Source organism: Capricornis sumatraensis, chromosome 10, assembly GCF_032405125.1.
Source record: "Capricornis sumatraensis isolate serow.1 chromosome 10, serow.2, whole genome shotgun sequence".
In the NCBI taxonomy this organism is placed as follows: domain Eukaryota; kingdom Metazoa; phylum Chordata; class Mammalia; order Artiodactyla; family Bovidae; genus Capricornis; species Capricornis sumatraensis.
The window spans coordinates 58,729,319-58,752,151 of record NC_091078.1 but is presented as its reverse complement, the minus strand read 5'-3'; the positions used below and the strand labels follow the sequence as shown (position 1 = coordinate 58,752,151).

At 46.3% G+C, this 22,833-nt stretch overlaps 1 protein-coding gene across 2 annotated transcripts in view; it reads right to left on the bottom strand.

Annotated features, from left to right (window-relative positions):
- Positions 1-22,833, bottom strand: part of MYRIP (myosin VIIA and Rab interacting protein) — a 217,635-nt gene that overhangs the window by 8,973 nt on the left and 185,829 nt on the right. For both annotated transcript variants that reach the window (XM_068982132.1, XM_068982134.1), the window contains 2 exons: positions 9,745-9,939; positions 1,399-1,560 (listed from right to left, as the gene is read on the bottom strand). In XM_068982132.1, coding sequence (XP_068838233.1) covers positions 1,399-1,560; positions 9,745-9,939 — 357 coding nt within the window. The remainder of the gene's footprint in view (positions 1-1,398; positions 1,561-9,744; positions 9,940-22,833) is intronic.

The window sequence follows — 22,833 nt, the reverse complement described above, 5'->3', positions numbered from 1 at the left end:
TTGGAAGCACAAATAACTAATTATCCAATAAAACCCTCCCAGTCATCCATAAACAATATTACTTCCTGCCAAGCCATTTGAGAAATATTTGCTGCAAAATACACCCCCAGAAAACAAATGATTTGATTCTATTTTATATCACACTGACTATAAATTGATTAAATGTTGAGGGGCATTTGTGGGAAATGATTTTTATTTGAGGTAATAAACAGTCAACAGGGTCATATGTGATGAGCCCATTCCCAGGCCATTCCTAGCACAGAACTGGTACTCTCCCATTCTCAAGAGTGCTTAATGGTATCAGCAGTTGTGATTTTTGACTCTTTAAAATAGAAATGTTTATTTAAAAATAATTATCACCCAAGACTGTTATCATCTCTGTCCAGAGATGGTTTCTACTGATGCCCATTCTCCAAAGGATGCAAGTTTTGAGATGCAGGGTCTACAGAAATATCAGTGAACCAGGGATCTACACTGAGCTTATGCTGCAGAGACCAGCATTTTTTGTGGGTCCCTGAATATGCATATGTTCACAGACCCCAGTCTGAGAATCAGTTACTTAGTCCACAGTTGATTCTGATCCAGAATCAGAGGCCAAGAGGCTATCCATGAAAACTGCAAACAAGCATCTTCAGAAAGTTACAGATAATATAGTAGTTAGTTCTAAAACAGCCACATTGAAAATCATGCAAAATACTGGTCTAAGAATTCTACACTTCATTTTCCATTCATTTATTCCTCTCAATGTTATTGGGCCCCAAACCCATGTTAGGCACTAGACTTATGGTGTTAAGCTAGATAGCCAGAGTCTTGTTCTCAAGAAACTTTCAGTCTATCATGGGGAACACTGGCATTAAATAGGTAATCAATAGTGTGTTAAAGGTTAGGGAGGCTGGTCTTGGGGTGGGGTGGGAGCCTCTATAGCAAGGGTCAGAGAATTTGTCAAAGAGGAAGATGGCCTAGGTTTGGAAGACAAATATTATCAAGGCTATAATTCGGGGAGAGGAGGGCTGTACTTTGAAAAGGAGGATTTGGTGGCATCCTGGGAGGGCTTCCCTGGTGGCTCAGATGGTAAAGCATCTGTCTACAATGCGGGAGACCCTGGTTCGATCCCTGGGTTGGGAAGATCCCCTGGAGAAGGAAATGGCAATCCACTCCAAAACTATTGCCTGGAAAATCCTATGGACAGAGGAGCCTGGTAGGCTACAGGCCATGGGGCCGCAAAGAGTTGGACATGACTGAGCGGCTTCACTTTCACTTCACTTTGAGAGGACCATGTCCACGAAGTCTGCTGGAGATGGCAGGAACGGACAGATACTAAGGCTTAGAGATGACTCTTGTGGGAGATGAGGTACCCCCTCTTTTTGCCTCCACCTGGGCGTAGAGGAGAGCTCTTACCTGGATCTCGGCGTGATGGACCTGGGCCGCTGCCGTGGCCACTTGGTCCTCCAGGTCCGCCAGCTCGGTCTCATCCGTGCCGCTGTGGATGCACCGGGCGGCATCCTCTAGCTCGCTCAGCTGGCCTTCAAGTCCGTACACAGTGCCTGCAGCCAGGTACACCTGCAGAGGAGGCATGGCCTTTGAGCTCAGGCCTGTGGGCCCGGGACTGGTGGGGCCCTTTCAGGGGATGCTACAATTCAGGGGAGTGAGAAAGAATTAGACTCAACGTTGGGAAAAAGAGACAGGGAATCCCCCATTTATAAACATTCTTTACACGTAAGTGGTAACATAAGGTCTTGCCACCCCCTCACTGTCAGCCACACCTCCTCTTCCCCCAACCTTTCCTGCAAGAAAAAATAGTTTGCAAATTCTAAAAATATGATAAAATTGTATAAAAATACACAATATAAGCTACATAAATGGTGAATTTGTCCAGCAACTATAACAACCATAGTATCAAGACAGAGGAAACAAGGAGAAAAACTCATGATGCAGTTTTTCCAATAAAAATTTTGCTTCATTTTAGTAATTTAGTTTTCCCAATTTAGTAATTGGGAAAAATTCAGAGAAGACAAAAGAGGTGAAATTAATTTAAAACAACCACAAATTTTGAGTGAATCCTCTCTGAACAGGTACTATTAGCCTGGCTGAATCAGGTTAAGGGAATGAAAAGGAAACTGAAATTTGTAATACTCTATTTCTGAGAAAATAGTATGATGTTGAGAAGCATGTACAATCTGTTTAATGTAAGACAGCTGGTAGCGAATCCGCCTGGAATGCCGGAGACCTGGGTTTGATCTCTGGGTTGGGAAGATCCCCTGGAGAAGGGAAAGGCTGCCCACTCCAGTATTCTGGCCTGGAGAATTCCATGGATTGTATAGTCCATGAGGTCACAAAGAGTCGAACACGACTGAGTGATTTCCACTTTCACTTACACTGAAAATTAAAGAGAAAATAAGATAAAGTAATTTGAGGGAAAATTAAAGGAAAAATTACTTTGGCTTATGAGTTTATAACGTGATTCTCATAAAAGTGGGCAAAGACTCCAAGCTTCCGCTGCAGGGGGCACAGGATTGATTCTGGGCCAGGGATCTAAGATCCTGAATCCTGCATACCATGTGACGAGGCCAAAAAACAAAAACATAGGCAAAAGGAAGATAAATCGCTGGAATAATTCAGGCCGAGGGATGCCGGACAGGGTGAATGAAACAAATGCCCCTTCAGCCTACTTAACAATGTGATGAAACAACGGACAACACAGGAACCAGATGTATCTAGAGAAGGTAATTAATTAAAGAGAGATTCATGAGGTTTAATCAATGTATATAAAGCTCTAAACATGGAGAAGGAAATGGCAGCCCACTCCAGTATTCTTGCCTGGAAAATCCCATGGATGGCAGAGCCTGGTAGGCTACTGTCCATGGGGTCGCAAAGAATCAGACACAACTGAGCAACTTCACTTCACTTCACTTCAAACATGTAATCACAGTCATTTTGAGTTGATCTGAATGATATGCACCGCCCCTTCTTTAATGGTTCTTTTAACTTGAGGTAAAAATATAACAGAGTTAGGCAAGCCAAGAGCCGTGCACAGAGATCACTTGCACTGAGTGATGCTGAGTGTTGACGAGGAGGGCAAAGACCCCTGAGATAGTCCAACTCAGTCAATTCCTTAGCATGATTCGTACATCTGTGTGAAAACTGGCAATTTGACAAAACTTTTCAGTGTGGAACGAAAGCAAGTGCAGGTGTGATGAAAGCAAATTTGACTGTGCACCGCCAGACACAACTAGCTGGGCTGTGGGAGCTTCCAGCGGTCACCGTCTGGCGTCACTCCGGGTGATTCACCGCTCACACCGGGGTCATACACTGAATGTCTGCTGGCCACCGCCCTATTGCAGTGTTCCCTTCGTGTCACATTTCTTTATCACAGGCGAGTATTAGAGAACTTCTGTTTCTAAGAGATCTTCACAGTTTAATACGGCCATATGTTCTTCATCTTCAAAATAAGAAAAACTTTATTTTTGTCCGAAGAAGAAAATGATGAATATTTCAAAGCTATTTGAGGGGAGAAAAAGCTGTGAGGTTTAAAAATTACAGACAGAGAGAGAGGAAAGAAGAAGGAGGAGAAGAGGAAGAGGAGGAGGGAGGGGGAGAGAGGAGAAAGATCAGAGAGAAGGCCACGACAGTTTGAGTTTGGATATTCTATTTTTGGTACCCACACCCAAAACGGTGAGTTTATTTTGATATGACCATTTAAAACATAAACTGAGAGCTTTTCACAATGAACCAAAATTTGTAATTATGATTTAAATAAAATGAAGAATTTCAGTGTCTCAATGGTTAAACATGACTTGACATAAGGTCTCATAACCTTGATATGTCCAGAAACATGGAAAACTAACTGCCGTCATACCCTATGGCCATATCAAACTCAATAGCATCTTGTTGTTCTCTCGCCAACATAGTCACCCACCAACATTCCGTATTTCCTCTGCCAAGACAAAGCAATATGAAATTGCTCCAAGTCCGCAGCAAGGCCAGGATGTTCATCTTTTACTCTGTGTTCCCTGAGAGCCTGCTTTCCCGGCACTAGTGGGGTGGGGAGGTTCCGCGGTTTGGCACTGACGCCCGCTCCACAGGAACTTACAAGCACCTGAAGGATTAGAGGAGGGAGACGATGGTCATGACGGTGATGACGATCATCACAGGTATTTATTGAGCCAGACGGCTGGTGCCAGATTTCATGCCTTTATCCACCCTGCCCTACAACGGTGTGCTCAGTCATGTCCAGCTCTTTGGGACCCCATGAACTGGAACCCACCAGGCTCCACTGTCCTTGGGATTTCCCAGGCAAGGATACTGGAGTGGGTTGCCATTTCCTCCTCTAGGGGATCTTCCCAACCCAGGGATCGAGCCCCTGTTTCCCACATCTCCTGCACTGCAGGTGGATTCTTGATGACTGTGCCACTGGGGAATCTATGATTACCGTGATACTTAATCTCTATTGGAATGTTATGACGATTTGCAGTTCAAACTTTGGCATAATGGCACTAGGGTCACTGTGGTTACAGACGGACATGATACTGGCTCTGTGGCCAGGCTGAAATGACAAAAATTAACATGCTATATAATGAAAATGTTATTCTACTCTTAAAAATAACCCATTTGAAAACTGTTAACTTGGTATTGCTTGCTTAATTACAGTGCACTTTTGGCAAGAAATATGGTTACTACATCTGAGCAATCTATGTCCCCTCCAAACTCTAGTCACTGATGCCTGTGGCCCCACTGACTGGCTCCTGGTTCAACAAGCCTTTCTTAAACCGTTCAATGGACAAGAATAAGTGTTTCATTAAGGAAGGACATTATGGTCAAAGCCCCTAGGATACAGAACATTAAACAGATTTCTTATTGTAGAACTTCTCAGAGTCTTTAATGTGCTAACATGTATCTCAATTTTCCTAGAAAGAGTTTATGGGTTTCTCAAGTCTGTTTGACCTTAGAGCATCTTGTTGGACTTGGCTTCCATGAAATACACGTTAGGGGGCTAAGGTTAAACAGTAGCAGATAGGATTTCTTTTCTTGTTCTCTGAGAGCAGAGATCTATGATCACTTCCAGAAGTTCTGCCTCACCTGTGCTGTGGGGCTGTTCAAGGGTTTTGAGAAGGAAGATCAACCTCCTCTGCATGGTCTTAGATTGTGGGGCAGAGTGGAGTACCCCATGGCTGCCCCACTGAACCTGCTACCACTAATTGCATACTACAGAGTATTTGGTATTGCCAAAAGTTTTAGGGCAGAAGTAAAAAACTAAGATCATGGCACCCAGTCCCATCACTTCATGCCAGATAGATGGGGAAACAATGGAAACAATGACAGACTATTTTCTGTCTGTCATTGAAATTAAAGCACCCATTAGAGCACCCATGAAATTAAAAGATGGGTGCTCCTTGGAAGAAAAGCTATGCCCAACCTAGACAGCATATTAAAAAGCAGAGACATTACTTTGCCAACAAAGGTCCATCTAGTCAAGGCTATGGTTTTTCCAGTAGTCGTGTATGGATGTGAGAGTTGGACTATAAAGAAAGCTGAGCACAGAAGAATTGATGCTTTTGAACTGTGCTGTTGGAGGAGACTCTTGAGAGTCCCTTGGACTGCAAGGAGATCAAGCCAGTCAATCCTAAAGGAAATCAACCCTGAATAGTCACTAGAAGGACTGAGGCTGAAGCTGAAGCTCCGATACTTTGGCCATCTGATGCAAAGAACTGACTTCATTGGAAAAGACCCTGATTCTGGGAAAGATTGAAGGCAGGAGGAGAAGGGGACAACAGAAGATGAGATGGTTGGATGGCATCACCGACTCAATGGACATGAGTTTGAGCAAGCTCTGGGAGTTGCTGATGGACAAGGAAGTCTGGCATGCTGCAGTCCATGGAGTCACAAAGAACCCAACATGACTGAGCAACTGAACTGAACTGAAAAGGAAGTTGAGGCTGTTCCTCCACTGGGTCTGTGGCTGGGAATTATGGGGTACCCCCGGTGGTCTCTGTCAGAGGAAGATCTTTAGATGGGGGTGTAATGGTGAGGGAGCCCACTCATCCTGCCCCCTCACAACCCTGCATAATCCCACAAGGTGGCCATGGTGGGTTCCCCCATTCACACCACAGGTTTGAGAATGGTCAAGCTGGTTATTCTCTGTTGATCCCTAGATCCATTTCCCATTCTTCTCTGCTCTGTTCTGTTCTCTGTGAGGCTGACTGATACAAACTTTACCATCAAGGATCCCTTGCTGGCAGGGATGGGTTTCGCCAATGAGAAGATCAAAGGCAGGAGGAGAAAGAAGTTGGAGCCTCCCCAGCCCCTTTCCTGCCTGGAGTCCATGGCAATAGCCCCCACTAGGGGGTGCTCTTCCAGGCTCCAGCTCTCCCGGGGCTATAACGGCCTGGGGGTGGTGGCTGCTTCCTCCTACTGCTACTCTCTGGGCACTGTAGCATCTCTTAAGCTTACCCAGACCTGAGTCAGTACTCTCTTCCTGAAACTCTCCTCTCCCAGCCAGACCCCTACAGGTACAGTAGGACCCTGTGCTTCAGAGGTCCCCAGGCATTCAATCTGAGAAACTGAGTCTCCACTGTGTGTGTGCAGGGAAGGCTGGCATTGGTCTGAGGTTCCTCCCAGCTTTAGGTGAGACTGAGCTGACTTTACAACCAGGCAGCACGTTAGAAGTGTCAAAGTTAAGAGACAAAGGAAGTTCTAAAATCTGTGTGTTGTTGTTCAGTCATGTCCAGCTCTTTGCAACTTCATAGGCTGAAGCACGCTAGGCTCCCCTGTCTTTCACTGCCTCCTGGAGTTTGCTCAGTCTCATGTCCATTGAGTTGGCGATGCCAGCTAACCATCTCATACTTTGCCACCCCCGTCTCCTTTTGCCTTTAATCTTTCCCAGCATCAGGGTCTTTTCCAATGAGCCCATGCCCTACTTCCTCCAATTAAGTGGATTAACAAGGCAGTTCATGAAACAGATTTCACATGTGGATGTGACATATTCCATTTTATGTAGCTCTGAAATCTTCCTAAGTCTACATAAAGGTGGACATTCTCTTGCAAATCTTCTCTTTTATCTGAGTCTTGGTCTACAGAGGCCAGTGTTCAGAAAGCAGACCAAGTGTGGCCATTTCTATTTCTGCTGGTCCCTGGGCTCCTTGGCACAAAGGAGAAAGGCAGCAGAGGATGAGAGCAGGAGCGCTCTTTAGAACACAGACCGACGGAAGCCCTGGTTTAATTAAATCAGCTGCACCCAGAGGCCAGTTTAAGAGTCAGCTCTGCCCTTCTCCTGCTGCTCGACTGAATTCCATCCTGGAAACAGCAGAGCAAGCGACCTGCCCACGGCTCTGTGATCTGGGGAACTGAAGAGATAAAGAAAAAAATCATCCCTTCCATGACTCAAAGACCCACAGAATTCAAAGGAACACAGATGTAATAATCTCTTTAGAGGTGAAATTTGAAAAGATGGATGGGGTAGGGAAGGAGGTGGAAGTAGGCAGTTAACTCTTTGTGAGCAAGAGATGCATCTTAGAGGGTCCGTACAGGGAGCAGGGAGCTGTAACCCCCAGCCTTCCACTGTTGGCCTTTCTGACATCCTGAATCAGTGGCTAAGAGGATGAGTTTTGGACTCAAAGTGTTAATGCACCCACGAAAAGAAACATGATGTACAATAAAAGGATCCTACATATGAAAACTCTGCCAAGGCCATTGTATTTTTCAATACACTCCTTAGAGGAAAAGAACAAGGCATGCTGTCTTTGTTTTCAATGTGCCATGGGGACTGGCCGTTGTCATTTAAATCTGGATTATTTCATGCATTGTAAGTTTTTTGACACCATACTTTGTAAAAAGAAAATTCATCCCTTCCTGGTTAACCACATCTTTAATCTTTTCAACTCTGTGTGTGCAGGATTAGGGCTACTTGAGGACGAACAGCACCTGAAAGCATTGCTACAGGCATGTTTAAAGAACAGAGACCTGCACATTAGAAGTCAAACAGTGCTTTTAAAAATGTACCATATTCATCTGATGTAGTCATGTATTGGGCTTCCCAGGTGGCGCTGGTGGTAAAGAGACCATGGGAGGGGCCAATGCAGGAAACATAAGAGCCTCAGGTTTGATCCCTGGGTTGGGAAGATCCCCTGGAGAAGGGCTTGGCAACCCACTCCAGTATTCTTGCCTGGAGCATCCCATGGATAGAGGAGCCTGGCAGGCTACAGTCCGTAGGGTTGGACACGACTGAAGCGAATGAGTGCACAGGCACGCATGCAATCATGGATCAGATAAGCATTTCTCGGCACCTCCTCTGTGTCAGGCGCAGGACCACGGGCGAGGGCTATTGACAGGTAAGGCAGCAGGTCCAGTTCTGTGGGAATTTATATATCTGGTTTCCAACTTGGGCATGACCGTGCCATAGTCTTCTCTCATGCCCCCGCTAAGATTTGACAATGTCTGGAGACACTTTCGACTGTCAAATCTCAGAGGGTGCAGCTTCCAGCATTGAATGGGCAGAGACCATTGGATGCTACAATGCACAGGACAGCCCCCACAACAAAGAATTATCTGACCCAGAATGTCATTGGGGCTGATCTAATGGGAGATACATGAAAGGGCCATGAAGTGAGGCAGACACATGCGTAGGTTTTATGGGAATCCAAAGGGAGAGAGTCTTCCACTTTTCAAGTAAAACTAATCTGGTTTTTATTTTTATTTTTTTAACTTTGAGTCATTTAGATTTGTTGTTTCAACTTCTGGCAAAAAATCTTTCTAATAACATTTTCTGGTTTCTGAGAATGCCGTTCATTAGAGCATCTCCAAATTAGGGTTGATTCTGCGGGTGGAAAAATAGAATCACCTGACTGGCTTTGATACTGGGACTATGCCAGTTGTGATGGTAATGGAAGGACAGAAAAATCCATTACAAGGAGACCTATCTGTGAAGCACAGCAGACCAGTTGCAGTAACCTAAGCCCTGTTGGCAACCACTCTTACTCTCTGCAGTGGCACTGGCAACATTCCACATGGATCCCCACGGATCCCTTATATAATTTCTGCTCACTGCCCTCCCCACTCTCAAGCTGGGGTGTGCTTTTTTTGTTCTAATAACTCAAACCTCTGCAGAAGACTACCTTTGAGCTACTGTAGACACTTTGAAAGTGAAAGTTTTCGTCACTCAGTCGTGTCCTACTCTTTGGGGCCCTTTGGACAGTAGCCGGCCAGGCTCTGCTGTCCATGGGATTCTCCAGGCAAGAATACTGGAGTGGGTTGCCATGCCCTTCTCCAGGGGATCTTCTTGACCCAGGGATCGAACCTGGGTCTCCCGCATTGCAGGAAGATTCTTTACTGTCTGAGTCACCAGGGAAGCAGACAGTTTGCCTGCATGCAGAGAGACTGAGGTGCCTGCTGGTTGTAGGAAGGGCGGGTTTCTTTGCCTTAGGTCAGGACAACTCTGAGATGCAACTCACACTCCCGGGAGTTGCCTGCAGGTTTGGGCTTACTCGCTAAAATCATAGCTTTGCTTGATTTCTTCCCTCTCCCTACTCCCTTATAAATAAGTCTTCCCTGGGAGCACTTCCCTAATAAATCAGTTGCATAGGAATCCTCATCTCGGGGTCTGCTTGCGGGGAACCCAGTCTAAGACCTTTCTGAGAATATATATGCTACGGCAGTGGTGTGTCTGTGTCGTTGGCCTCTGCAGTGAGTTACGTCATCAGCTCCTCCTTCACACATGTGTGCCCTAAGCAGAGCACATCCACATTGCCTTACATTTTCCTCCAGGGAAGTCAGCTGCTCATCCAGTCTCGCTTGGTCTGTCCCAAGAGGAAATGTCCCCTTCTCTCCATCAGGAGGGACAGGCGGGAACTCCCAGGGCCCTGCAGACTCAGCGATCAACTCCTCCGTGGCGTTGATGACTTTCAGGACTTCTGTGGAGATGTTGCAGAGAGAAACAGCAGAATACTTCTGTTTGGTCCAATAACAGAAGGGGACAGAAGACAAGAGCAACATTAACAATGACATGGAAATTCTTCATCATCATGGTGCTCATCATGAGATTGATTCTGTCATAACACACACCAACATCAATGCGCTGAAGGAATGAGGATCTCTAAAATATCTATCCAGTCTGAGGGGACTGAGAGGAGGCCTGATGTGACTTGGCTGAGCTTCTGTGGCTCACAGTGAATTATTTCAGATTCTTAGGGAGAGAGGAAGGGGAGCCCAAGTGGAAGTTACTAGGTCCTTTGCCCACTGCTGATAGTTTCATATTCATCCCCTCATTTTCTGGATAATATTCTCTTTCCTCAGCAGACCTTCAGTCACAGACTCTGTCAAACTACATTCATGATGTAGTCCAATGGGTCGCTTTGTGGACAGGGAGTGAGGAGGCCTGGGCTCTAGATCTGGCTGCAGTCTCATCCAGACATGGGACCTTGGTCAGGCTACTTCCCATTTCTGGAACTCAGTTGTGTCATCTGTTCATTGAGATGATCAGAAAGAGTTTCTCTGCAGCCGCTTGGTAGCCACTGTGTTGTTAGCTCACCCACATCTATTCTCAAGCCTATTCCTCCTTGCCTTCCTTCACCACTGAGGCGGAACAAGAAATACACTCCATTTCCCAGCCTCCCCTGCAGCCAAGGGCAGTCATGTGACATGGTTCTGCCCAGTGAGCCTGCAGGGAAAGCCCATTGGGGTTTCTAGCAAAGCTTTTGTTTTCCTAATCAGGTGAACAGATGCAGATGCTTTCCTGCCCCTGCCTTGATCATAGGTGTGCAGTTAGGAAGTCAACATGAGTGAGGATGATATCAAAATGCTGAGTCAGGTGGATCAGAAAGACTGAAAGAGCCTGGCCCACATAGACCCTGGATCAGCTGTACTGCTGCGACTCTCCCTGCCTCTGAAAATGCATGAGAAAAATAATTCCCTGCCTGGTGGAACCCTTGTGGGCCAGATTTTCCATTATTTATGGTTGAACACATTTCTGACTGACGCAATTCACTTCTAGTTTTGTATTCGTGACTCAAAGTTATAATCAGTCCAGATCTGGGCCAAGGTCTTTGATGGAGTGGAGGTGCTTCAGCCACAGAGAATCATCTGCATCTTTGAGTTCATCTGAACATATAGCACCAAGAAATAAGAAGGAGATCAATGTGGCTTGGCAGTAATGGTGTCCATCTATAATCAGTTTCACTTAGCCCATCACAGGGTTTGCGAACTGGAAATTCAAATACTGCCCATTTCCAGGAAAGCCTGGAATTTTAATGCCTTTGGTACCTCTCAAGGTATCTATCTGATTCATATAATCTGGACCAAATATTAATGATAGCTCTGGCTTGATCTTGCAAAGTTTGTTTTCCCAAGTAAATTCTACTACAGGTTTTATCTCACTAAAGGAGGTTTTCAGTGCCTCTGCAACTTCGCTAGGAAATCAAAGTGTCTAAGTGACAAGTCTGTGGTTGAGTTCACAGTCTAGAAGCTGGCTCTGGGCTCTGGCACATGGTCTCATACTAGAGTCTCACCCTGGCATCTATCAACCAACCTAGGGTTAAGGCAACATGTGCTCAGGGGGCAGCTCTCCAGTCAGTCTGTTCTATAATAGCTGCTTGACTCATCCAAGAGTTATGCTTCTTTTGGTTCAAGGGACTTCATTACATACCAAACAATCAGTCTGAGTTATCAGGAAAATGAGAGGGAGGGAAGGCAATGCAGATCCGCCAGACGAAGGGTAGTGTCCGAGCGAGAACCAAGCCAACTTTTCACCTTAGGAAAGACTTGCAAAGGCTGTACTCCATTATCCAGAATCCTGTAACTCAATGTTTTAGAGATGACCTGGACTCAAACTGTTTTGGTATGAAGTAACCACCATTGTTTGCTGAAGTCCATTTTAGAAAAGGCAGCACTGTACATATGAAAGCAGACTTGTTACCCTTCTCGTAATAGATAAAGCTTGTATTTAGAAAGCTTGCCCTTTATTTGGTAGAAGAGGTGCCTCTGTACATCTTTTGAGAAGAAAGACATGTAACTAAGGGATTCAGAAAAAAAAAAGGTTAGATGGTAGCATGATGGAAGGGCAAGTATGAACATTAACACACACCTCCCATTGGTCCCGGGTCATTAAAGGGCCAAGGACCTAAATGAGAAGGACATAAGAGGTGCTTAAACAGAGTTATCTGCGTCTTGACACCCGCAGAATACACAATATCAAAGTGATGAGCTGGACATCAGTGTTGCTTGGTAGGCATTTTTCCTTTCCATCCATAAATAGCCTTGTTTATTCAATCATAGGAGTTGCCAGCTGGAAGCCAAATAGTGCCTAGAGGCATGTGGGCTTTTTTTTTTTCCCCCTGACGAGAATGCTTTCTGTGAGATAAGCACCTCCCAGTTCTCTGCAGTCCCTGCCACTAATTCGTCTACATCTTTTATTGGGGGTTGGTGATGTGCTGACTCTACCCCAGGTGCTGGGAAGAAGCACTGAACAGTCGGTGAAGTCCCTGTCCCCATGGTGTGCCTTCAGCTCCACCCAGGTGACTTGACACGGTGACATACTTTCCTGACCCCCTGAAAGTATTTGGGTTTGTCATTAATTGAGAGTGAGCAGTCACTGGCAGTTGGTCTGTGGAGAGCACCAGAGTTTCGCTCACAAGGTCTGTGGTCCCATTCAGAAGACAACTAGCCTCCAGCTCGGCAAGGGACTGAAAGAAAAAAATTACATGGAAACTGGACAAGATCACTCTGGTTGGTTGGTGTCCCAGTTCAGCTCTCTACTGGGAAACACAAACTGGAACCCATGAGCACTTGGAGGGAATTGATCCCATCTCTAGAAAATCGGATGTTTCTTGCCTGTTCTACAGAAGTGTTCCTGACTTGCTTAGACGTGAGCACAGGGCAACTACTGGGAGTGAAGATAAGTAGGATTTAATTAGCTGTGTGCTAGGAGCAGGGCACCCAGCCTCCTCATTCCTTAGTTAACTCACTAGCCCAAGAAGAGATTTGTCACAAGGCTCACACTGTCTTGTTATGTAAATGTCCCGTTCCCTGCTCAGTCTAGATTTAAAAGTCGAAAAGCACCGTCTACAATTGTGTGAAATAAAGCTATATTTAGCGCCGGACAGGGTTTTGTTCAGATGAAAAAGCTGGTGAGGATTCAGAGGTGCTGGCAGGGAGCCCTGTATGGGGGAGAAACGAAAATCTAAAGCAGCCTTCCTGCTTTATTGCTTACAGCCCCAGAGACACGAGCTGAATGGCACAAACAAAGCACGATCCCAGAGCCAGAGAGGGCTTTCTACGATGGCAGCTGACACTACTCCGCACTTTCATTGTAAGATGGATCAAATGTGACAGGTCCATAGTATCAGATAAGGGAGAGGGGAGAGTTTGGAGAAAATCAGCTGACAGAATAGGGGCCACTGCAGAACAGGAAGGCTGGACTCAAAGACACTCATGGCCAAGGGCCCCACAGATGACAGAATGAAAACGGCCAGTGTGGGCAAGTCGTAACCAAATTCAACCTTCTGGCGATCAAAGAAACACAAACAACAAATTTACTAAGTGCCAGGTAGATGCACGATTCCTTTTCAAATGCTCCGGGTAGCCAATCCTGCTTTCCCAGGGTGCAACAGGGGCTTTCAGGTGTTGACCTGGCAGATATGTATTTCTTGTGAGGCACCGACACTCCCCAGTCTCTTGACCACATGTGGTCACCACTGAGAGCCTGGGTGTCCACCTCTAGGGTCTGGTTTGTGTCACAGCCCTTTGTGGAACACTGAATCCATAATATCAACTTCACAATCACCAGAGTATAACCAATAGTTGATGCTTGGGGTACAGAAGGTGATGAGAAACCTCCAGTGTTTCCTCCATCACTCACCAGTGAGGCAATGAAACAAGTGTCCATCTCAACAAAGACTCAGCTTCCTGCTTGACCGTAACCAACAACAGGACCAGTTCAGACCTTTAAGGAGGCGATGTACCACTCTGAGGTGGGAGCCCGCCCCAGTGGCCATGTCAATGGACTGGAGGAAGAAGACCATGTCAGGACCCAGTCTTAAATCCCACCGGGATCTTTTCTTTTCTCTCTGAGGACCGCGGGGCAGAGCAGACTCTGCCTTTACTTTTTGTCTCAGTACCCACAAACTGATTTTTGCCTTTTCATACTGTTCATGCGGTTCTCAAGGCAAGAATACTGAAGTAGTTTGCCATTGGACCAGTGGACCTCGTTTTGTCAGAGAAGACTCTTGGAGTGCGAGGGGAGCAAACCACTCAATCCTAAATCAACCCTGAATATTCACTGGAAGGGCTGATGCTGAAGCTCATGCCCTTTTTCTTCCTATAAAAACATGTTTCTGGAACAAATTCTCCCTCCCTTTACTCTTCCTTATAAACAGTTTTCCAAAGACTCGCAGCATGTAAAGTGTCACCAGGCGGAGATTCTGAGTCTTTAGAATTCAAACGAAGAAAATATCTCCATCCTAAACACTAGATATCACTGCTTATTTGCAACCCTTGCAAATTCTCCTAAGAATGTTCCAGTGTCGTCATTCATTTCAAAGCTTTGTGTTGGACAAAGAACTACAAACTCATTCCAAGCTGGGATAAGCGTGCATGCTCCTTGCCAGAGTGGCTCAAGCTTGTGAACGTGTGGGCAGCAGGGGCTCCTTAGGTGCCTGGCTTAATAGAAAGAGAATAGGGTGGAATGTCGGAGGGCTAATCCCAGGTCCAGCTCCACCCTTGGGTGTGTGCGTGCACGTGTGTCTGCCAGTCTCAGCTGCACCAAATCAGATCCAGTGTCTGGCTGTGTGGTGAACTGGGATAGTGACAAAGGCCTGGGGCATCTATTCATGTGACCTGATGTAAGCCTTGATATGACAGCGCTTAATACAATGTGGGGGAAAAATGCTTTGAGGATTAAATGATATGTTCAGATTTCTGGGGCAGAAGAGGGAATTTCTTAGTTTCACTTCAGGGATGGTTCTGACATCTATCAGTTCAGTTCAGTCACTCAGTTGTGTCTGACTCTTTGCGACCCTGTGAATCACAGCACGCCAGGCCTCCCTGTCCATCACCAACTCCCAGAGTTCACTCAGACTCACGTCCATCGAGTCGGTGATGCCATCCAGCCATCTCATCCTCTGTCATCCCCTTCTCCTCCTGCCCCCAATCCCTCCCAGCATCCGAGTCTTTTCCAATGAGTCAACTCTTCGCATGAGGTGGCCAAAGTACTGGAGTTTCAGCTTTAGCATCATTCCTTCCAAAGACATCCCAGGGCTGATCTCCTTCAGAATGGACTGGTTGGATCTCCTTGCAGTCCAAGGGACTCTCAAGAGTTTTCTCCAACACCACAGTTCAAAAGCATCAATTCTTTGGCACTCAGCCTTCTTCACAGTCCAACTCTCACATCCATACATGACCACAGGAAAAACCATCTGACACCTATAATAAGCCCTAAACACGTAGAAGCTGAAGGGGCATTGATATTAGGGTTTTTGGGAGATTTAAAAGTGGGCAAAATGCTTTGAGGTCCATGGATCCATGACACATCAGCAAGGTCTTGCAACAGGCCTCCTTTATCCATTGGGCTCAGCAGGTATGGCACTTAGGGCCCATCATTCTTTTAGGGGGCGCATGAAAATGTTTTACCTTCTTTGAAAATCGGAAGGAAAAATGAATTCTTAGGTCTCAGCATGTGTCTTAAATACATTTTGTTGTTGTTCAGTTGCTCAGTCGTGTCTGATTCCTTGTGACCCCATGGTGACTACAGCACGCCAGGCTTCCCTGTCCTTCATATCTCCTGGACTTTGCTCAAACTCATATCCATCAAGTTGGTGATGCCATCCAACTATCTCATCCTCTGTAGTCCCCTTCTTTTCCTGCCTTCAATCTTGCTCAGCATCAGGGTCTTTCCCAGTGAAGTCAGTTCTTTGCATCAGGTGGCCAAAGTACTGGGGCTTCAGCTTCAGCATCAGTCCTTCCCTTCCAGTGAACATTCAGGGTTGATTTCTTTTAGGATTGACTGGTTTGATCTCCTTGCTGCCCAAGGGACTCTCAAGCGTTTTCTCCAACACCACAGTTTGAAGGCATCAACTCTTCAGTGCTAAGTGTTTTTTATTGTCCAGCTCTCACATCTGTACATGACCACTGGAAAAACCATAGCTTTGACTAGATGGACCTTTGTTGGCAAAGCAATGTTTTTGCTTTTTAATATGCTATCTAGGTTTGTCATAGCTTTTCTTCTGAGGAGCAAGCGTCTTTTAATTTCATGGCTGCAATCACCATCTGCAGTGATTTTGGAGCCCCAGAAAATAAAGTCTGTCACTGTTTCCATTGTTTCCCCATCTATTTGCCATGAAGTGATGAGACTGAATGCCATGATCTTCGTTTTTTGAATGTTGAGTTTTAAGTCAGCTTTTTCACTCTCTTCTTTCACCTTCATCAAGAGGCTCTTCAATTCCTCTTAGCTTTCTGCCATAATGGTGGTATCATCTACATATCTGAGGTTATTAATATTTCTCCTGGCAATATTGATTCCAGTTTGTGATTCATCCAGCCCAGCATACATAATGCATAGTATTGATCTTTATACCAACATAGTTGTAAAATATGGTTTTCAATGTTTTTTGTGGAGGAAAGTGTTCACAAAGGCAGAAGTGCTCAGGCCCACAGAAGTCATCAGCTGGCTCTGGTCCTGCTGATCTGGAGCCTCTGTGGAGGTGTCTAGCAGGGCCAGTTCCCAGGGTGGATGTGGGCAGCAACAGCCTGGTGAAGGCCCTGAGCAGGCAGGCCCCTAGAGGAGGATCATAAACACATGGGAGACCCTCGCCCTAGATTCCCGCACCTAATGGAGAGAGATAGTGGGAATGAGTGAGTGCACTGGTCTTGTGGTTTCCTAGTGGAGATGGATCCTAAGGTGACCTCCTCACTGTGTACACACCAGGCCATGAGGCTTAGGAAATTCAGGTTATGCTGTATGACTTCGGGGATATAATCTCTCTGAGCCTCAGCTGTGAAATGGAGATAACACCATCCAGCTCAAGGGGTTTTCCAGAAGATGGAATCAGTCCGAACACAGAGCTGTCCACGTCTACTCAAACCTCTCCCCCGTGCCCTGCTGGCTCAAGGTGGGCACATGACTGGTAACGGCTAGTGGCTTAGACACCTTTTATTATGTACTGTGTTCTTGAAACAACTTTCCTTGCTTACTTGTCTTCTTTTTTTCTCAATACCTTTAAACATTATTTATTTGCTTATTTTGGTGCGCAGGCTTTCTCTAGCTGCGGCGAGTGGGGGCTACTCTCTAGTTGTAGAGTGTTGGCTTCCCATCGTGCTGGCTTCTCTTGCTGTGGCTCCCAGGCTCTAGAGCACAGGCTCAGTGGTTGTGGCACACGGGCTTAGTTGCCCCGCAGCACCTGGCATCTTCCCAATCAGGCATCAAACCGGTGCCTCCCGCATTAGCATGCAGATTCTTAACCACTGGACCACCACAGAAACCTTTACTTGGTGTTTCGAAAAAATGCTTTTTAAAACTTTTTTAACCAAAAAAAGTTACGCTTTGCTGCTGTTTCCCAATTTTTTTCTCTTGCTGAGTAAGAATATTTCTTTAAAAAGCTGCCATGCTGTAGCATTGTCTGCCCTCAGCATAATTTCATAAAGAAGAGATACCGTAACACGTGGAAGTGGAAGACGTAATATCAGAATACAGAACAGTCTGTCCTAAGAAGCAACAGGAGGCAACCTGCCACTGACACACACACGTGCGCAGGACCCTCTGTTTCCTGGTAGTGAGCACACGGAGCCATGTGTGCTGACAGGCAAGAAAAACCAGGTACGCCATGGCCTAGCTGGGCAACTGAACAAGCCAGGCACTCAAACATCATCTGCTGTTTCCTATCATCACTAATTTAATTCAGGCCTTCAGGAGGCATCTGCTGTCTGCCAGGCACTGCCCTGGGCCCTGCAGGGGATGCAGAGTTGAGTAAGCATGGCCCCTGTCCTCAGGGGGCAGAGACAGGAGATGGGTAGGAAGACCCCCAGCAGACAGCAGGAGATAAGTCCTACTCTACCCTGGGAGCCACAGGCTGAGACCTGTAGAGAGACAAGCAGGTTCCGTTAGCATGTGTCTTTGGAGTGTGTCTGGAAGCACTAGAAAGATGAGCAGGATACTTCCAGCTGAAGGGAGGAAAGACCTTGGAGATGAGGCGGCATGATGCGCACCGGGAATGGCACCGCAGTCCAGGGTGTGCAGAGGATGACAGATGGGAAAAGAGAGGGAGGCCTGGTCCCACAGCACCCTGAAGGCCAGGCTCAGCGGTTTGCATCTTGGACAGCTGGTGATCTGGCGCCATCACAGGTTTCCGCTGCTGTTATCCAGAGCTGTCATTTTTGCTGTTTAGTCTCTCAGTCGTGTCCGACTCTGCGACCCCGTGGACTGCAGCACGCCAGGCTTCCCTGTCCTTCACCATCTCCTGGAGTTTACTCAGACTCATCCATTGAGGTGGTAATGCCATCTAACCATCTTGTCCTCTGTCATCCCCTTCTCCTCCTGCCTTCTATCGTTTCCAGCATCAGGCCCTTTTCCAATGAGTCAGCTCTTTGCATCAGAACTGAAGAATGAAGAGCTGTCATTTACTGAGTGCTTACTGCGTGCCAGGCTCTGAGAGCCTCATTTAATCCAGGAACCTCCCTATGATGTAGGAACTATGACTACTCTATCTTACAGATGAGGAACTGTGCTTAGAGAGGTGACGTGGTTTGCCCTGAAGGAGCCAAGACCCACACCCAGGTCTGCCCCATTTCAAAGCCTAAGTTCTTAACATGCCAACTTGAGAGGCTGAGGCTTTAGGAAGGTAATTCTGATTGCTAAAGGAAGGACAGACTTAGGGCCTGGGAGAATCAGAGGCAGAGATGAGCGTAGGACATGATTGCTGCAGCTTGACTCCCAGGTCGCAAGGGCTGAGGTGGGGCAGCTGCTGTGGGAAAAAATGGATGAAAGGTACACTGTTCTGTCAGGAGAATGGGAAGAATGCTGTGGCCATGGAGCAAACGGGGACAGGGCAAGATGCTGCTGTGCTTTCCAGCTGAGGGGTCTGGAAGAAACTCATGCCATTCAAGGAGATTTAAACATCGAGAGAGAGAAAATTTCATTAGACTTTTGAAATAAGGAAAAAAACATAATATTCCAAAGCTCCTTTCTCAGAGCCCAGGAGACAGAGTGATTGCCAGATGTCAAACTGGAATAACCCCCAAATCACTGATTCAGTCTATATTTTGAATCTAGCTATTTTTCTCTCTGCCTGTAGGGCATGCAGGATCCTAGTTCCCTGGCCAGGGATCAAACCCACAGCCCCTACATTGGAAGTATAGAGTCTTAACCACTGGACCACCAGAGGGAAGTCCCTGAATCCAGCAATTCTGATGTCAAGGCTTCTGTGCAGGTTTTGGGGGTAGGGGAACAGTCTTGGTAGTTGGCTTTAGTAAAATCAAGAACAGGGTACACAGGCGGGGATCTCCAGTTTTCCTTTCAGCCCTGTGACAAATGGATGTTCTTTAAGGGGCGAGCAGGGGACTGTGGACATCCCAAGTAACAGACAAAAGCTTTAACAGAACCTTCTAAAGACATGTTGGCTCCCATGAAGGAATTATAGGCAGAGGAGAAAAGTCTTCAGTGTTCAGGTTGCATAAAATGCATACAGGACCTCACCTTCTCTCCTGGGATATCTTGCTCCTGAGAAAGCCCTTTGAGGGGAGGCGAGAATGAAGGAAGGATGCCAGCTCAGTGTTAATGTACGTCCCCGCTGTGCCAGGTCTGACCCCAGATTGTTCAAGGTTTCATGTAACCCTCACAACAACCTTACGTGGAGGCTGTTTTCATCCCATCTCGAGAGAGGAAGAAACCGTGGCTCAGGGAAGAAGACGCATGGCTGGGACTGGAGCCCAGAGACTCTGGCCTCTGAAGCCCACGCTCCTTCCCACCAGCCACACCACCTCCTCCACCAGCATAATTCCCGGGACGTAACAGACTGCAGAAAGTGACGGAAGAACAGAAACTAACTGAATAATGAAATCCATGAACAACAGACAGACGGGCCTTCAGCCTCCACCAAGTGACACCAATCAGAATGAGCTTGTCGATTTGTATGTGCCGTGTGCTAAGTTGCTTCAGTTGTGTCCGACTCTTTGCGACCCTATTGTAACCCACCAGGCTCCTCTATCCATGGGATTCTCCAGGCAAGAATACTGGAGTGGGTTGTTATGCCTTCCTCCAGAGGATCTTCCTGACCCAGGGATCGAACCTGAGTCTCTTACGTCCCCTGCATCGGCAGACAGGTTCTTTACCACTAGCACCATCACGAAAAAAGTGAAAGTGAAAGTCGCTCAGTGGTGTCTGACTCTTTGCGACCCCATGGACTATACAGTCCATGGAATTTCTCCAGGCCAGAATACTGGAGTGGGTAGCCTTTCCCTTCTCCAGGGATCTTCCCAATCCAGGGATCAGACCCAGGTCTCCCACACTGCAGGCAGATTCTTTACCAGCTGAGCCACAGGGAAGCCCATGTTGATTTGTACACCAATGAGCAAGCCACACACCCAAACCTGAGATCTCCCGAGGGACCAGCTCCTGCTCTGAGCCTTGCTGAGCCTACCTGAGGTGGAGCCTCCAGGGCAACCAGAGTGAACGAGAATGTGGTGTCTGAGGAAACCTGCTCCAAATGTGATCCAGACTTCGCAGCCTGCTCATTACTGTTCTGTCCCACGTTGCAGGTGCTGCCTTGACTCTCTGAAATGCTCCTATCAAACCACCAGAGCAAGCAAGGAAATTTGTCCAAATGCCCTGATTTCATGTATTTTTTTCTTCCTCAAAGGTAAGAAAAGAAACTCCATATGTCATCCTAAATAGATGACAGAAATCTGTTAGAAAAATTCAGTGCAAATATGTTTCAGTTCTCATGAAACATAAGGCGCTCTGGCGATGCCTCTACCACCCGTCAAAATATATTCTCCATGAACAGACTCACATCCCCAGAGAGTGACTTGATGAAAGAAGGTGGCACAGAATTGTGGAAAGAAATTGGAGCACGGACCTAATAAATTAGCATGTGTAATCAACTGTGGCATGAAATGTAACAGAGATTAGAGAATGGACCTCTAGGGGTGTTTGGGTTCTGAAATCATCTAGATTTTGATGGTCAAAGTTATATGTGAGAAAAGTAAGATTATTTTTGATGGTGATGATTGAAATGAAAATTTAAAAGTCTGTTATTTGCACATTTAGTTTAGTTACGGAGTTAAACCCACTGGTCTGTATGTCTCTCCGAGGTCATTTTCTCTCCCTTCCTGGGTGGAGTCCCTGTAGTCTGATGTAGGCACCTGAGCATGGCTGCTCCAGGACCTGGTGACGATGAGAGGGGAAGGGAACGCTGGGGCCACTGCCTTTGACCAAACCTGCCCGGGGCAAGTCTTCAGCAGCAGGACTCCCTCCCTGACCTCGGTACTCATGGTCGATTTCTTTCGCTTTTTGCCCTCTGGCTGTTCTTCAGAAAATCAGTTCCGGATACTCACTGGAAACACTTCCCCATGGCTGTCGGTAAACAGGGTTCTGCCAGGGCGTGTGCTTGTCTCTGAAGTAGCCTGGTGACACAGGAAACCACCTTCCACGTTCACTTGGAAAGGAGGTGGCACCTGGCAACCAAGGGGATCTTCATAAATAATAGGATCCTCCTGCTGAAATCTTTCCAGGTTCTTCCTGTCTCATGCAGAACAGAAGCCGATGTCCTCTGCACGGCCCACGTGGCTGGCTTGCTCTGGCCCCTACCTTCTCCTCATCTCTTTCCTTGGCTACGTTGCCCCAGCTACTCTTCATCTTTAGGCGGTTCCTTGAACTTGTCAAGGTCATTTCCACCTTAAGGCCTTGCATGTATTTGCCTGGAAAGCCTTTCCTTTAGATCTTTGCCTGATGTTTTTCTTCTTGTCCTTTGGGTTTCAGTGGAAAGCACAGTCGGTCAGAAAAGTCAGGACCATCCAGGACACATCCTCCTCCCAGCTCTATTCACGACTGTCCTGCTGAATCTTCTCTTGGGCACTGGTAACTGTGCACACCTTCCACTGTGTGTGTTTACATACTTCTCAGCTGTCACCCCTCAACAGCAGGGAAATTCCACCAGAGCAGGGACCTTTCCTCGCCAGTCCCTACTGTATTATTCTAGCTCTTAGAATAGTTCAACAATTATTTGTTGAACAAATGGTAAATGAATAGGGATTCAAACTCTAGAACTTGTGCTACCACTTCTCACGGGAAGTTGGCATCTTTTCCGTTAGTGTCTCCTGTACACAATGCTGGGCCTGCCAACCAGGGATGGCCATTCATTCCTTCGTTTGGGTGAACACTAAGGACCTTCCTCTCCTGCCACATCACGTCCTCCCAAAGAACAAGTGCACATATGTCTCAACACATTTATTAAAAATTGATCTCTGCCTGACCAGGGGTAAGAGGTGGGTGGGTGGTAAGTAGGAGATAAATCATGAGTTAAATTAAGAATATTCTAGACCATACTTCTGAACTAGTTGATTGCATCCTCTACTAATATCTCATAAGTTTAATTACTCTACCTTTAAAACAAAATGTACTATCGCAATAGGTCCTCTTTATTTTTCTAAAAATTTCTAAATTATTCTTTATTTTATCAGATGATTTTATGAATCCTTTTGAAAAGTTAAAAAACTTCTGGTTCAGATTTTTATTTGAATTACACTAAATGTCTATCCTCATTTTGGAAGAATTCTTCTTTGCATGGTCTTTCCTACCAGCAAACTGGTAGGTTTCTTAGAGATCTGCAGTTTTCTTGTGAAGTTTTAACTTCACTTTTT